Consider the following 18,053-nt stretch of genomic DNA (forward strand, 5'->3'; position numbering starts at 1 on the left):
TGTTGTTTGCCTGTGTAGGTTGTCGGACCTGTAAAAGGTTTGTTTTTCTACTCGGACAATACGTTTCAAATTTAGGCAATCGGGCAATTCTGACTCATAAAAAGGCCGATGCAGGCAATAGTTTTTGGCATTCAATCAATTCATTCCGCGCCTTTCATTCGTTCAGTTACTTTCAGTTCCTTACAGTGTTCGAGTTGATTTATTCCGTGTTTTCATTCATTTTGGTTTAATTCATTCATTCAGTTACTTGCAATCAATACATTCAGTTCCTTTCAGTGTTTGTTATCAGTTCAATATTATCAGTGGATTAAATTTCTATTGTGTGTCAAGTCAACAGTTATTTTTATTTGTCAGTGTATTCGAATTTCTTTTCAACCTATCCAACCGACTACGCTGATGTTTCCAGATCCAACCAAATAGCTGCCGCGGCTTGGACTTCCAAAACAGATAACATTTTCATACAATATTAATTAGTGTTCATTTTGTTTTTTTCATTTATAAAATTTATATAGAATATATTTTAGTTTATTATTGATTACGGAGTAAGAAGAATTTTATTTTTAATTTATATTTGTTTACCATTGGTTTTTGTTTTCTGAATACATTTAATTTTTTTATTTTTCCTCGAAGTATAAAATACTTCGAAAGGGGTTGAGAAACCCCCCAACATCAACATTTGGTCCTTCGAGCCGGATCCTAATTATTATTAGGATTAATTGGGTGTATACAGAAAACAAAAATATATAATGGCGCCTAAAATCGATATTGGTGCAGAAATTGCACGTCTAACCGCCAAGAGAGAGATGTACTTTTCAATTGTGCAAGAAACGTACGATCTATCGCAACAGATTGATGTATCTTCAAATAAGACACAATTTCTTGAAAATTTATATATTACTGAAAATGCTCGTGAACAATTTATTCAATTGTGCGATGAAATAAACAAATTAAAATATTTAGATAATCCTAGTTTCATTCCGGAATATTCCGCAATAAAGGCCCTTGAAACGATGTATGCCAAAATAAAACACGCTGAGAAATTACTAGATAATAAAAATGCGCATAGTTCTTCAATTAAAGACATAGTACCCAAACAACATTTACCGTCCATTGAAGTACCTAAATTCTCAGGAGATATTCAACAATGGCCATTATTTTATGAAACATTCAATTCACTAATTCATGAAAATACCGAGTTAGATAATGTTTCAAAATTTCATTTTTTAAAAGGAGCGTTACAGGGTCCGGTTTTAAAAATATTTCATTCTATACTACCGACCGCAAATAATTATCAAATTCTTTGGAAGCGCTCATAAAAAAATACCAAAATAAACGGTACTTAGCCACAATTATTTCAAACAACTATTGTCATTCAAAACCATTTCATCTGGACAAATAAATTCATTCCTTGAAAAATTCGATACCGCGGTGCAAGCGCTCTCCCAATTGAATATTCCCGACGCCTATGATTTCCTTATTACGTCACTGGCATTCTCGAAACTCGATCCGTTGTTACAAGAAAAATTCGAGCATTTTTATCAAGGTGAGTTTCCCAAATACCAAGACCTCCTGCATTTTCTTCAAAAGTCACAACAGGCAAAAAATCAAGTATATGGTATGACCAACAATTTCACTAATGACAAACCCAATTACAAAAACACTAAAATTAGCCGGTCATTTTTGTTAAAAAATAAATATGATAACAAATGCTTTGTGTGTCGGGAACAACACAGAGTGTTTACTTGTTCGAAATTTCTTTCATTGAGTATACCTGATAGGCGATCCCTTATTCAAAAATTAAACTTATGCGACAATTGTTTGGGTCATAAGATAACGACTACGTGTCGATCGAATAAAACCTGTTTATTATGTAACGAACGACATCACTCGCTATTGCATACTGGTAGCAATTTTGCGAGTACGGATCAAAATAATCTTTCTAATTCCAAATCAGGTAGTACGGTTTTATGCGCATTTAATCAAAACAAAATCGCACATCATATTACCATATTGCCGACAGCAGTAGTAAAAGTTACTACTAGAAAAGAAAACATTTTATTACGTACAATTATTGATTCGGGAAGCGATAGAAATTTTGTGACATTAACTTGGTGCAAAAAGGCTGATTTACAAATTCTTCCAATATCAACCCAAGTGATCGGGTTAGGCAATTCGTCACATAAAGTTATTGGATTAGTTAATTTCACTTTGAAATCTTTAATTGATTCTTATCAGTTATCGGTCTGTGCATACGTAGTACACGAGATAGTGGGAAAGCAACCACAAATTACCATTCCGATTTCATCCATCAAAACATTTCTGAATTATCCTTTAGCGGATCCTAACTTTCATACACCCCAGGAGGTCGACGGAATTTTGGGTTGCGATGTTTTCGGCGAAATTCTTGGCACTAATCAAGTTAAAAATGATAAAGGATTACCTGTGGCCCTAGAAACCCGGTTGGGTTATTTAATATTAGGTTCCATTCCTGATTTATTTGAAAATACCGGCACTTCTACTAATTTATGTAATGTTTCAGATTCAGATTTCCATTTACAAATGAATAAATTCTTACAATTAGAAGACATTCCCGAAATAATCCTCTCTTCTAACGATGATTTATGCGAAAACCATTTTACTACAACTACTACGCGATCTCCAGATGGACGATATGTAGTAGCGCTGCCTTTTAAAAGTGAAGGCAGAAATTTATACAAATCATTTCATTTAGCCTTAAAGCGATACCACATGCTTGAAAATAAATTTTTGAAATATCCCGAATTTCATAAAAAATATGCCGCCGTTATAGAAGATTACCTGACTCAAAACCAATTATCCTTTGTCGATTATTGTCCGGTAGATCAGGAAGTCGATGATTTTATTAAAATAAAAAATGGATATTATATTCCTCATTTCGCAGTCGAAAAAGAAAGTTCCTCTACGCCTTTACGCGTGTGTTTGATGCATCTGCGAAAAATTCAGAATTCACTTCCTTGAACGAAATTTTGCATGTTGGTCCTAAATTACAAACCGACATTTGTTCAATCCTTCTAAATTTTCGTTTCGGGCCTATAGCATTAACAGCTGATATCAAACAAATGTATCGTAATATTTGGGTTCGTAAACAAGATAGAAAATATCAAAAAATCTTATGGAGACCGTTTCCCGATGCACCCATTGGCATCTATGAATTAAATACCGTAACTTTTGGTCTATCATCATCTCCCTTTCAAGCTATCAGAACCATCAAACAACTATCCCGAGACGAATGTTCCAAATATTCTCAATCTATTTCTAGAATTCTTGAGAACGATGTCTATATTGATGATGTGGTTACAAGTATCGACTCCTTGGATAGCGCTAAAACCATTTGCGAGGGTTTGCAGACTGTATTATCGTCTGGTGGTTTTGAATTAAAAAAGTGGGAATCTAATAATTCTAATCTGCGTAAACTTTTTTCTGATTCTGATGTACAAAATAAACATTTCTCTAAATCGGATTTTCAAATGGAATCTTCTACAAAGGTATTGGGATTAAAATGGGATCCCTTATCAGATAATTTTTCATTCGAAATAAAGCTTACGTGGAGAAAATGGACAAAGAGACAACTTCTTTCAGTAATAGCGCGAATCTGGGATCCTCTGGGTTTCCTAACTCCGATAGTTGTTAAGATAAAAATATTATTGAAAAAAATTTGGACATTAAAAATCGATTGGGATGAGGAATTACCATCATTTATTATTACATCATGGTTAGCCGTATATTCCGAATTAGAGCATCTTAATAACTATCAGATTCCGCGTTATCTCGAAACATCAAAACAAAACAAATGTTCATTATTTGGTTTCGCGGATAGTTCAGAGCAAGCGTATGGAGCGGTAGTTTATATTAAATCTCTTGGCAATCCGAATTTCTTGTTGATTTCAAAATCGCGTGTAACACCGATTAAAAACCAAACATTAGCCAGGCTTGAACTTTGTGCCTGTCATTTACTGTCAAAACTTCTGAATTTTATATTAACGAATAACCAACATAGTATAGATTTTGATTCTATTTACTGTTTTTCCGATTCTATGATTGTCCTTCACTGGTTAGCAGGACCGGCTACTCGTTGGAAAACATTTGTAGCCAATAGGGTAACAAAAATACGGGATCTCATTCCTAATGCACAATGGCTTCACATTCCTTCTAATCAAAATGCAGCCGATTGTGTTTCTCGAGGTCTTCGACCTAAGGATTTTATCCAACATAAGAATTGGTTGTTTGGGCCGGATTGGTTGAATGGTCCTATATCAACTTGGCCTGCAAAAACGGTTGAACCTTCCGGAGATATTGATCAAGAAAGAAAAGCTAACGCTCTAATAGTAAAGAGTGTCATACCACCGATCAATCCTTTATATGAATTAACGCAAAAATTTTCTAATTGGTGCAAACTTGTAAGAATTTTCGCTTATATATTGAAGTTTTGTAAAATTATAACAAATCGAAACCGACTTTTGACTTCAGATTTGAAACAAGCCGAGGTTATTATTATTCGTTAGTCCAAGAACATCATTTTCCCGAAGAATTCAAACTATTAACGAACGGAAAGTCTTGTTCGAAGAAGTTTTGCCGACTAAATGTGGTTTTGGATTCTAATAATTGTTTACGCGTTAAAGGTAGATTAGGATTAACAACTAATAACAATCCACTTCTTTTGCCAAAAAAAGACCAAGTAGTAAATTGTCTCATAGATTACTACCATATTAATAATTTACATACTGGATCAAACTTAGTATTATCTTTATTGAGGCAAAAATATTGGATCTTGTCGGCTCGTGCAATAATTCGCAATCGTCTTAACAAGTGTATAACTTGTTTTCGACAGAATCCGAAACCCATTTTTCCATTCATGGGCGACTTACCAGTACCGCGCATAACAGCCAGTAGAGCTTTCCTAAACGTCGGCGTTGATTATGCAGGCCCCTTCAATATCTCCATGAGTCGTCACAGAGGCGCTCGAACCTACAAGGCTTATATATGCTTGTTCATCTGTTTAGCCACTAAGGCGATACATCTCGAATTAGCTTCAGATTTAACAAGCGATACATTTTTAGATTGCTTGAAACGATTCCTAGCCCGGCGTGGTCCTATCAAATGTATTTACTCCGATTGTGGAACCAATTTTATAGGAGCCAAAAATACTCTTGATTCCTTATTCCTTCTCCTAAATTCCGAAGAGTATAAAAAGCGTTTCAATGAATTATTGGTTTTACATGACATTGAATGGAAATTTAATCCACCGTTTGCCCCACATTTTGGAGGTATATGGGAGGCGAATATTAAATCAGTGAAGACCCATTTGTTTAAAGTTATAGGGTTGCAAATTTTATCCTACGAAGAGTTTAATACAGTCCTCAATCAAATCGAAGCCTTACTGAATTCAAGACCGTTATGTTGGCTGAGCAATGATCCATCGGATCCTCAACCTCTTACGCCTGCGCACTTCTTAATGCAAGAGCCTCTGTCGGATTTGCCCGTTGACTATGAAAACTTGAATTTGACTAAAAGAAAACAATTGTTAGATCATATTGTCGCTTCTTACTGGAAGCGATGGAATGTGGAATATCTAACCGAGCTACAGGTCCGACAGAAATGGAATACAGTCACTAATCCTATTAAAAAGGGTGATTTGGTAGTTGTAAAACAAGAGAATGCGCGTCCGCTTCATTGGGGGTTGGGAAGAGTTGAAGAGGTTTTTCCGGGCCCTGATGGAGTGGTTCGAGTAGCATTGGTAAAAACGGAAATACCCTAATCAAGCGGCCTGTTGTCAAACTATGCCCCCTACCTATTCAATAGTTTATATCTGAATTATTCATTTCAAAAAAAAAAAACTTTTCTATCTCATGATATATTTGCTTCTATATATAGTTTTGCCAAATTTTCAATCTTCAGGGCGATGAGAACACCCCTCATAGTCTCTGGAAGATTCTTGTAAATGTCCAAAAAATCTAGACCCTGGCGCGAAAATAAAACTTCCGCAATCTAGATCGTGTGAATGTGGTAGGTCGTGAGAGGGGACCCTGGCGCGAGGTCAGGCTTCCGTAACCGATCTACTCTGAATGAAAGTTTGAATTTATTTTGGCAATTCTATCCTTCCTAATCATGAGGTTCACTATGTACCAATTTCGAGTATTTTCAGAAGTATAAAAGGCTAACCTTTTAGTCGGGGGAAAATGTTTGCGCCGCACCTGTGTAGGTTGTCGGACCTGTAAAAGGTTTGTTTTTCTACTCGGACAATACGTTTCAAATTTAGGCAATCGGGCAATTCTGACTCATAAAAAGGCCGATGCAGGCAATAGTTTTTGGCATTCAAATCAATTCATTCCGCGCCTTTCATTCGTTCAGTTACTTTCAGTTCCTTACAGTGTTCGAGTTGATTTATTCCGTGGTTTTCATTCATTTTGGTTTAATTCATTCATTCAGTTACTTGCAATCAATACATTCAGTTCCTTTCAGTGTTTGTTATCAGTTCAATATTATCAGTGGATTAAATTTCTATTGTGTGTCAAGTCAACAGTTATTTTTATTTGTCAGTGTATTCGAATTTCTTTTCAACCTATCCAACCGACTACGCTGATGTTTCCAGATCCAACCAAATAGCTGCCGCGGCTTGGACTTCCAAAACAGATAACATTTTCATACAATATTAATTAGTGTTCATTTTTGTTTTTTCATTTATATAAAATTTATATAGAATATATTTTAGTTTATTATTGATTACGGAGTAAGAAGAATTTTATTTTTAATTTATATTTGTTTACCATTGGTTTTTGTTTTCTGAATACATTTAATTTTTTTATTTTTCCTCGAAGTATAAAATACTTCGAAAGGGGTTGAGAAACCCCCCAACATCAACAATTATACATTTATAATTAACCAAAACTGGAAAAGTATTGTGAAACATTACCGATACTCATTCAAAGTTAGTAAACTACGATTAGAAGTAAGCTAGCATTTTTGAGACAAAAGACTAAATTTCAGTTGAACCTTCTACAGACACAAATACTTTTTTTCATCTTATCTTGTGCTATTTACAATTCTAACTGAACAAATATTGACCATATGAATTTCAGTCTATAGTAGGCATACGCACGTGAAAATTAAGTATGAACATAATAAAAATAGTGGATAGCAATTGAGATACCATAAAGGTTAAAACAGATTTCATCTATAAATAAACTGATTTTTATGTTACCGTTACCATTTTTGTAGACAACATAAAACATTTTTAGTGTTCCATAATTTGTATGCGCCGCGATCTATATTTTATTTGAATTCTTCTTAGTGCTTTCGCAGTATGAAGTTGCAATTCACTATATCCTTTTTTATATATCTCAGTATTTAGTTGGCAAACGCATCGTCTCGGGACTTTTATGCGAGCAACTAATATAAAATAAATTTCCGATTAAATATGAAGCGAATTCGAATCAACGAATATAAATCTTCAATCACGGCTTAGCCCGGAGCTCTTCGCGGATTACAATTTGCGCCCAGTATGTGGTACCACACGTTTTACATAACATGCCCGTGGCTGCCTATGCGATTAATTTGAAAATATTCTCATATTCACTTTTGATTCAAATTCCCGGTCCCAATGGGAATTTCATTCGATAATTACTTAATTGCAAACATACACAAGGGGCACGGCATTAGCAATACAAAATTATAACTGCTGTCTTAAAAATATTTACTAGACCAACATTTTATAAAGTTGAAATCCGCTTAAAAGATGCAAAACTTTCAAACTCAGTAAATAGCATTTAGGACAACAAATAAATGTTTAAAATCTTTAAAGTTTGATACTAAATTTTGGAAAATACTACTATAAATATAAATTTTAAATATAAATATTTTATATATAACATTATCTATAGTGAAAAGCATTTAGTAATACGTACTAAAAGTCGATCCAGCCGTTTCGGCGATACGAACCAAAAATGGCAGACAATGAAAACTCGAACATTTGAGAGAAAAGCGCATTTGATAAAAGTGATTCAAAACATTTGATTTTTATTAATGAGGATATGTGCCAATTATTTTTTGTGAAGACAGTTCCAGCCATTTCTGAGATACGGAGCAAAAAGTGAAAAAGTAGGAGTTATTGAAAGAACTGTTCATCTGATTAGAATAATTCAATAAACATTTCTTTGTGTTAATACTGTGAATAAAATATTAGTTTTTGAAGAGAACAAAAATTTTTTGTTCATTTTTTGGAAATCTGAAATGATTTTGATTTTAATTCTAATTTAGGCTAAAAACATTTAAAACTTCTCTACTATTTCACTATGGTAGTGGTTTGATTATAAACTGTAGCACATCACAAAAAACTAATAATACTATTAACATTGAAACTATTTTAATTAATTTTGGCGTTTACTAATCAAACATTTGATGGCTAACTTAAATTAAGTATGGGTCGCTTGTTGAAAATTATATATATATACTAGTTATATATATTATTAGAGTACCTACTTGCTTTTGTATAGGCAATACTAAAAAAACTACGTATCTATCACTTCACTCAATAAGTCCGTAGAATAACTAAGAAAAACCTATTTTTTTGGCTAAATTCTTTTTTCTATTCAATATAGTTTTCTTGAAAGACGATCTACCGATTATAGAAAACGTCGAACATTTCAAAACCATTTTTGTAGTACGATTTGTACTATGACACAAAATTCGGCTATCATCTCATCATTTGTCACAAATTTCTTTACATCGAGCATCTTTTTGAGATCTGACAACAGGATATGGTCGCTGGGAAACAGATCTAAAGAATATAGTGAGTGGGGAAGCAATTCGGAACCCAATTCATGTTTTTAGCCTCTGTTTTGGCGGATTTGTGACTTGGCGCGTTGTCTTGATGGAGCAGCACTGTTTTTCTTTTTTAAATAGGGCCATTTTTCCGATTTAAATTTTCCAATGGTCCAATAACGTTATGCAATATTCGTTGTTGATGATCTAGCCTTTCTCGAGATAGTTGATGAAGATCATTCTTTGCAAATCCCAAAAAACTGACGCCATAACCTTGCCTGCTGATCATTTGCAATTTTTCTCCTCATCGTGTCTAGTCCCCTCGTATCACTGTCTATTCGACTCCGAAGTGTAGTGGTAAAAACAGGTCACATTCATGGTAACATATTTATGCAAAAACTTAGTTTCATTTTCAGATCCAAATACTCTTCTTCAACTTGTTATGTTTTTGGTCAAATGTGAGTTCGCGCGGCACCCATTTAGCGGTGCCGCACAGAGCTTTTTCCTATTCAAATATGTGCGGACGATATGTCCAGAATGTTCTATTGATACCTTTAGGGTGTCAGCTGTCTCAAGCATTTTCACTTTTCGATTTTCCAAAACAGTTCGGTGGATTATTTTATATTTTTCGGGGTAACCAGCGCAATTTGGCCCTCTGGCCAAATTTTTGGTCTGTATGGTCATAATTAAAATCAGCAAACCACTTCTCCACCATTTGCCTCGATTTGGCAGAGTCCAGATAACATTTATCAAGCGATGCTCTGGTAGTGATGGTATTTTTACCCATCAAAGAGCAATGATAAATCAACCCACAATATTGAACATCTGTAACTTGTAAACTAATCGTCGGTATATCATAAAATTTTGACATATATCTTCTTAAAGATGTTGCTTGCGATAGCTACATCATCTATGTGTTATCCCATGGATTTAATGAGTGACGTAAGATTTGTAGACAATATTAAAAAATCGTGCATATATCTAAAACGTGCGAAAATATTTACAATTCAATCTGAGAAATATTAGAAATTGAAAAAAATACGATTTAAAATCTTTAATTTCAATATTGTAAGAACAAAATGATGAATATAAAATATAAAATAATAATATAATATCAATTATAACATAATATAAATGTAGAACACAATACCTATGGATAAAATGGAGGGACTTAATTAATTATTAATGAATTATTTCTCATTTAATATCCAGTTGCTCAAAATAATGATATTGTAATTGATAATATTGTCAAACGAAATAAAAACAGTTGAAAAATATAAAACATGGTTTCCTAATTTTATGTTTTTTTTGACGTTTTACCTTGGTTTCACTTAGCATGTACTAGTTTTCAACGGTAATTACTCGACAGAATTCTTCGTCATGAAGACTTTTTCTGACAAGTTTAAAAATCAAATGGTCCAATGAGTTAAAAAATATTTATCATATGGACAATAAGTACCGTTTTCTGATTGCTGATAAATTTGGTGTAAGTAAAACAGACCTATGCCTGTTAATTAACAATATATTATTTTAATTAACAATTTAAATTCACTGGCAATGGCTCTTAAATGTAGTGATTTTGATATTGCGCTCTATTATCGGCACATAAGCGAGATGGGGTAATTTTTCTTATCCTACTTTGTGCTGTATTACATCATACTTTATTTGAATTGTTTTAGGTCAGTTTTCAATTTAATGGATATCTTAAAAACAAATGTAAATAGATGTACCAACATTTTCGAGAATGGGTCAGTCTCATAAAGCATATTATCTTCAATATTATAAAAAATCTGATGATCAGGTTTATAGATGTTGTCTTTTCGACTTTTCAAGCATCATTAGCAAATTCCTCGAAATGAAATGGGCAAAACTCAAAAATATATTGATTATAATTAGGCATTTATTCTTCTTTCATAAAGTCGTGTTGCACGACTTCGTCGACGCACCCACCAGGAATATATTCTAAATTCTAACCTTGAGGCCTTTTGAGTTTTTTACCTAAAGATTTATATCGTTAATCTTGATGAATTATGTTCGTTCAAAATTATTTCAGCAATAGTATGAGGTAGCAGCATAATAATAGAAAGAATTTTGCAGTGAGGCAACTGGCGTTTTAACAAATTCTTTCAATTAGATTAATTTGGAATTTGTACTAAAGTTACTGTATATTGGATAACTCTATATCATTTTTCAATTTCGATATTTTTTATTTAATTTTATTCTGCAATCTGTTTTACAACAACAATAATCAGAGATTGCTAATAATAAATATCTTACAATATAAACTAGAAGATAGTAGCAACACCCAACGGCGTCTACTAGGTATAAATTTTGAATATGATCTAATTTTCGAAGTATTTTGTCCTATAGACTCTTTTATAAACCATTATTCCAAAATGTAATCTCGTAAGTATAGAAAAGAGAATTCGTCACGCGTAATATTATTACGAAATCAGTTAAAAAATGAATGATTTGCAAAAGAAAGCCAAGCAACCGTTCGTTTCGTTACTTCAAGGGTATATAGTAAATGAATGAGAACGAGTTTTAGTGTTTGAAAAAGGTATGAGTAATAAATGCTGGTGCACGTTTGTGTATTATTCGTCAATAATAAAAATGAAAAGTGTCGAGCTTTTTATATCCCGCGCGACCTCGCCGGCAGAAATGTCTGTGGCATGAAAACTCCGCGCGAACGCAAACTTGACCTCTGGATTCTTCGTTCCAAGATGCTCCATTGAAAACCATTAATAACAGCCCGGTCAGAGTCGGGCCAGTTGAAAAAAAAGCGGAGCCAAATATTATCAATATTGCGATTCATCATACGGAAATTGCAAATTGAAGTCATCACAGTACTACTATTTTGGTAGGATGATTGCTCTGGAATGACCAACAGAAAAAACCTTAGGAATACTCACCTGAGATGTTGATGAAACCTGGTGATAGAGTCGATAGACAAAATTGAACTTCTTAAAATACTATAGACCCTGTAAGATTCTACGTAAATCTTGTAGTATTTAAATAAAATCAAAGCTGGTAAACGTAAATAGAATAGAATTAATAAAAAAAATTATATAAGCATTTGTCGTAACATATTGTTTTGAGAACTTAGAGAAGATAGATTAAATATGTTAATTAATTAGATCAATTATATTAAATATGTAAAGTAATTAAAATTTATCATGCTGTATATTAAAAAAATATAATAAAAATGCGTTGCACTAAATAATATCATTCATTAAATTAAAAAAAAACTTACGTTTTTTTTTTAAAATCATGAGCTTTTTTAAGTTCAACTTAGAACATTGGTGAAATTATGACCTTCTTTCAGTTATTGCTGTTAATTTATATTCATTCTGTTTATTTAAACTTATTTAACAATGAATAACATTTCTAGGACTACAGTAAAAAATATTAACACAATTACCCCATAGTTTCAAGAATTATGACTTTCTGTTGAGCTATGAATTTAATTTTTTAGTGGTCGACTTTAAGAAGTTCTCCTTTAAAACAATGTACTAAAGTGTTGGCAAGTTTCATCAATAGTTGGCAGGATTGTAAAATGGTAGAATACAATGTTTTTATAATTAAAAAAATTGAAGTAAAAAAATAAAAATCTAGTACATTAAACACATTTTTTAAGAAGAGACAGATGACTGATTTTGAAACATTTAAATTTATAGTTCAAAAGAAGTCTCTATTTTCGAAAACTTGGCGCAATTGTGATATTATATTTCACTGTGGTCCTAGAAATGTTATTCACGGTTATGGTTCCAAAGCTTAAATGAACAAAATTACTAAAAATTAGCCACAATAACAAAAACATGGTCATCATTTCATGAAAGCTCTAAGTTGCACTTAAAAGCTCAGAATTTCCAAACAATTTGAATTTTTTTTTCTATTTTTTTAGGATAATTATTTAGGACAGTTAAAGACATACTATTCCCCCGTTTCAGCTTGACTTTAAGTTCTGGGCATGTATTCAGTATCTAAATATTTAGACATTTAGGTGTCATATTTATTAAAATTAAAACAATTTAAAATAATAGAAATATAAATATTATTTTAAATATAAAATGTATGTATCAATAAAACATCAATGGTCAATAAAACATAAGAGTTGACGCATACTATTGATACCATGCAAGGTTTTTATTTGTGATCATATATGCATTCTTTTACACTTTTTTACTGATCAGAAATATACGCCATATTTATAAGCTAAACTAATAACTAAGTATTGTGATTAAAATAATTTCCAATAAAATGATCTTATTATCTGATCAGGCGATATCTAGTTGCCAAGTTCTCATCAGCTTCCTTTTTAGTTCAGAAGAAATTGTTCGCTAACTGGATATGGTGGTTTTCTATTTTACTTTTGTATTTTGATGTCAACTTTGTATATTGTTGTAGGAGCCATCAGCTGATTTTGGTAATTCTTATAATGGAGATGTTCTGTACAATATGTATGCGATATTTTAAATTTAATGAGTTATGCAAATAATAATTAAAATTAAAACATTTTAGAGTTTTTTTTAATTTATTTTAAAATATTTTTCTATAAACGGTATTGTCGACGGTTTATAGATATAAATTATCTATAGATATATCTATAAACGGTAATTCGATCTCTTTACATAGCAAATATATGCTTTATATAAGCTACTATTATTTTTATTTAGTTGGAACAATTGATATTATAATATATCTCAAATAAACTAATGCATCCAATGAAGCAATAACAAAAGTTTCAGTTTCAGAAGTGGCAAACATTTAATTTCAGATTAAAATACTTCGTTTAGAATCATGCCTTTATTAGTTTCCGGCTCTGAATTGGCACACACAGAAAGACACTGGAAGATAAGAATGATAGACGTACAATAAATGCAAAAAAATATGTTGTAATAAATAAAATGAAAACAATCCCGCAATCCGCAAGTAATAATTAACTTCAACTAATGTATTTTGAAAACCTGTACGGAGTGCCTTCGCTGAGAACACTGCCAGTGAATCTTGTAATTAATATTTGCTTACGGGCTCGGAATAGCAGATGGATAACAAAAAAATTCTTGATGTACAAAAAAAACTCGATATGGGCAATAAAAATTGTTTTTAATCGATGAAAAAGAAGTTTAACATTTTATGTGAATTGATATCTGTGTGATTGAAACATAAAGTAACGTTTCAGAAGCAATGGGAGAAAAACAAACATTTTCGCTTCATTTACGCAACCGCGGTTCTTGAGTTATTGTATCGGTTCTCTTGTGCTGAGGCTATTCTATTATTACGACCATTATGATCATTGTCGGTACCAAAAGGCTCCGAATGAAACTCTATTGATTTTATTTTTATTTTCTGACTGTTATATATGTATGTTTGTTTTATCACAGCCAAAACTAACGGACGAATAAAAAGCTTGACCATTTATGATATAAATAGATCAGCTCGAATCCAGAAATCATTCAAGTAAAGTTTTATTATCCATATTTTTTAAATTTGTAGTTTAACATTTTTTCCAAGCAGATTTGAGTAGAAAATTGTTAAATATATGAATACGAGCAATTGCGTTGATTTTGCAATACGAATCTAGCTAACTTAAAACTATTTTGAATCCGAGTATAGAGTAATTTCTCTATACTCAGATTTCAAATGAAATCTCGAAAACATGGATGAAATATTTTGCACTTTTTGCTAAGTCTAAAGAAACGGTTTGAGTATTTCTTCCAATCATTACGAATTGAATGTTCTTTGAATCATTCAAATCCGATGCTCCGATCTCTCACAACTCGATTTCTATTTTCTGCATTTTTTGCTCCGTACCTCCAAAACTGCTAGACCCGCCTTTGACAAAACTAATCTCCGTATCAATAGGAATCAAATGTTTTTTGAACCATTCAAATCGGTTGATCCGTGCGCCCGAAAACGTAGACAAAAAATTGTATCCATACGTACATACCAAAATGATTAGAAACCATCAAAACGTGAAGAAATTTTCAATTTCGATTTTTGGATTATTACAATAATTTACGCTACGCGAAGTTAAAAATAATGATATAGAACTGACCATTGAAATTTCCAAAATTTATTTAATCGTTTTCGCTATTTTTTCTTGACTTGCTAATTATAATCAAACGGTTTTACCAAATTTTACACAATTCTAATAGTAATTCTATATTTGTCGACTAAATAAATGGAAGGAGGATTGAAGTATTTAGCTTCAAAAGCACGATTGATAGTGAACTTAATATTTTAAATATTTAAAAAATTTTGAAATAACTAGTGGGGCGCATGGCATCCTGCCTTAAGGCAAATTGCTGAAACTTCCCGTTCTAAAAATTGCAAAAAGATTAAAATTAAAAAAAAAAATTACTCTGAAAAAATTAGATTTTTGAGAAACTATACATTTTTGACAAAAATTTGAAATTCTGAACTTTTTTTCAAAGCAATCGTATTGCTTTAACTGCATAGAGACGAAATATCGAAGCGCGTAAGCGCCGCGTCGCCGTCTATCGGATAAACATTGGTACGGAACCCATAGGATTGTAAACAAAATTTATACTTATTGTTAGAATCTCTATAAAATTCTGATAATTTGATGTGCATATGTCTAATGATCATTTTGGACCGCCAAATGGCATTTTTTTTGCTTTATTTTACTAGATCTCCGAAACCGCTAGACCTGCCTTCATAAAAACTTGTCAGTTTTTTCAAATTACTGGTAATATTAGCAATGATAAACAGAAAAATATTATAACCTTTGTGTACCAAACAATAAAAATTGTCAGCAGTAATATTTCTCCCTCAAAATATCGAATATTCTGAAACATTTTGAAAATCAACTAGTCGAGTCGATTTTCATGTCATTGTATAACTTGCTTATCAAATTAACTTTATTTTCTGGACTAAAATAAAACTATGATCATTATATGACTGCAATTCATTATATTTTTATTACATTATCTTTAAATAACACAATTTCAATCTCTTAAACCAATACAATATATTGCTATTCGATAAATATAGAATGAATCACAACAGTTATCAATTTCAAATCAATTGGAAGCACGATTTACTTTATTTATTTAATCGTAGTAATTGCATTTTGATAATTATTTATCATTTTTTGTAACTGTTCTATTTCAAACAGTATTCATTATTGTCTCATATTTTAAAGAATCTACATTTTATAATAACTACAATATCTATGTGGATATTATACATTGGAAGACTAGTCGATATATTTTATAAACATTCAGATTAAGAAATATAATTACATTTAGTTATGTTCATAACAATTATTATTTATATCTTTTAATGTTTCTTATTTAGCAAACAAATTTAATAAATTATATACTTTTACGAACAACAAAATACATAGTTTATATTTGGAAGACATTTGTTTTCTTTGAAATTAAGTCTAGAATATATGATAAAATAGTATTCGAGTTATGAGTCTTGAAAAGCTCTAAAATACTCATTAATAAATTATAAGCGTTATTAAGTTATTGATTCTGACATCATATGAAATCAAAATGATTTAAATAAGTGTAAGGTATAAAATTAGCTACACTTAAAACTTTTACATTTTAAATTAATTATTTTAATAAACCTTTTGGAACAAAATTCTCCATATATTTGTTTAGAGGTTTTAAAAAAGTTTTAAGAATTCTTAATTTCTTAATAAAAAAGTTACACTTTGGCAACACAATATATTGAACGTAAACCATTTGCTTCTTTTAAACTATAATTTTCAATATTGGAGCTATACTCGATTAATAAATTTAAAACTTGTGTATTATCTACATCCTTTAAGTTTTCATAAAAAATATCAAATAATCATATTTTTATATTGTAGAGAATAAATAATATATCTGTATATAAATATATTATGTTTTGAATATTTTTACATTTTGAACACAAAATGCATTTTTAGAAATCTTCTTAAGTATTTCTCATATTGAAATGTTCTTACGATTTCTGGAAGACATTTTAAGTATACGAGAACATTTTATACATGTGAGCCTTAACGTAAATAATTCATATTAGCATATATGCTATATCCAATATGCAGTGGCGTCGGAACCGTGTGGGCTGTGTGGGCTTGAGCCCACCCATGAATTTTGATGGGGGGGCTCAGCCCGCCCATCAATTTCAAAAAATTATATGGGATAATATCTCTAAGAAAAAAAAACGAGACCACTGGCTGCCTATCTAAAAAAAAAAAAAAACGAGCCCACCCATCAAAAACTTGGTTCCGACGCCACTGCCAATATGTTATTCTATAATATGTAAATATTTTGGTGGATGTTCACGTAGATACATTATAAAAATTATAGCACCGTATAAGGTGCCAATTCTCAAGTAAAATAGATGGTTGTTATGACAACGTTATGTTACGTTCCTTTCTTCGTATAAAATGGTAGTAAAAACTGTCAAAATGCTATGTGCTTGATGTGCAATCAGATGATTCACACATAGAATCTATCTTCATGTATGTGTTATAAATGCACATCAGAAAGATGCAGTTATGATTCTTTTTTATGTTTGTGCGTTGTCGGGTTATGTTTTATATCTAAAACGCCTGACTTTGCAGTAAATACATTTCGATAGTTTATACTACCATTTTATATGAAGACAGGAGCGTAACATAGCGTTGCTATAACAACGCTACATTACAGTCTATTTTATCTAAAAATGGGCCCTTAACTTTCGTAAAAAATGAAACATGATTTTAAACTATTATCTGCATGTTCAATAACATATAAAATATCTATAAAAATAATGAATAACATGTCCTAATATAAATGTATAAGGTGCGATTATAACATAACCAATTACTTTGTGTTTTTAAGTCGCCAATTTCATTATTTCCGAACACGATTAATCGACCAATTCTGCCGCATAACAGACTAATGTTATGGCAAGGCTATGCTATGAAGAACTTTCCACACTAAATTAGACAAAGGCCATGTGGTTGCTTTGCAGTCGGGCCGTTTTTCTCAGGTTAATAGAAGACCTAACCTAGAAACCGCACAAATGTCAAAAACAAAACGATTTTACATAACAGGGTCTTTCTGATCAAGCTTCATAACATACGCGTCACGTTGCAGTTTGTGTAAAACGCCTGAATGCACAGCAAATACATGACATTTTGACAGTATTCAGTATGATTCAGTGACATGAAGTATGGAAGTTGGAGCGTATCATGGCCTTGCCATAACATTTGCGGCAAAATTGGTTCATAAATCTAATTATGTGCAATT

General features: G+C 31.7%; 2 protein-coding genes across 2 annotated transcripts; both read left to right on the top strand.

Annotated features, from left to right (window-relative positions):
• Nucleotides 1-3,098: 3,098 nt before the first annotated feature.
• On the top strand, nt 3,099-4,541 carry LOC113371282. Its single transcript, XM_026611915.1, has one exon. The coding sequence runs from the start codon at nt 3,099-3,101 to the stop codon at nt 4,539-4,541; it is 1,443 nt and encodes a 480-aa protein (XP_026467700.1).
• A 350-nt stretch (nt 4,542-4,891) lies between these two features.
• On the top strand, nt 4,892-5,794 carry LOC113371283. Its single transcript, XM_026611916.1, has one exon. The coding sequence runs from the start codon at nt 4,892-4,894 to the stop codon at nt 5,792-5,794; it is 903 nt and encodes a 300-aa protein (XP_026467701.1).
• The last annotated feature ends 12,259 nt before the right edge of the window (nt 5,795-18,053 follow it).

This window comes from Ctenocephalides felis, unplaced genomic scaffold, assembly GCF_003426905.1.
Source record: "Ctenocephalides felis isolate EL2017-DRISC unplaced genomic scaffold, ASM342690v1 CF-g0.4_SCAFFOLD_01492, whole genome shotgun sequence".
NCBI lineage: Eukaryota > Metazoa > Arthropoda > Insecta > Siphonaptera > Pulicidae > Ctenocephalides > Ctenocephalides felis.

Bases quoted from the DNA above. Each gene is read 5' to 3' on its own strand.
- LOC113371282 (XM_026611915.1), top strand. From the start codon at position 3,099: ATGTATCGTAATATTTGGGTTCGTAAACAAGATAGAAAATATCAAAAA.
- LOC113371283 (XM_026611916.1), top strand. From the start codon at position 4,892: ATGGGCGACTTACCAGTACCGCGCATAACAGCCAGTAGAGCTTTCCTA.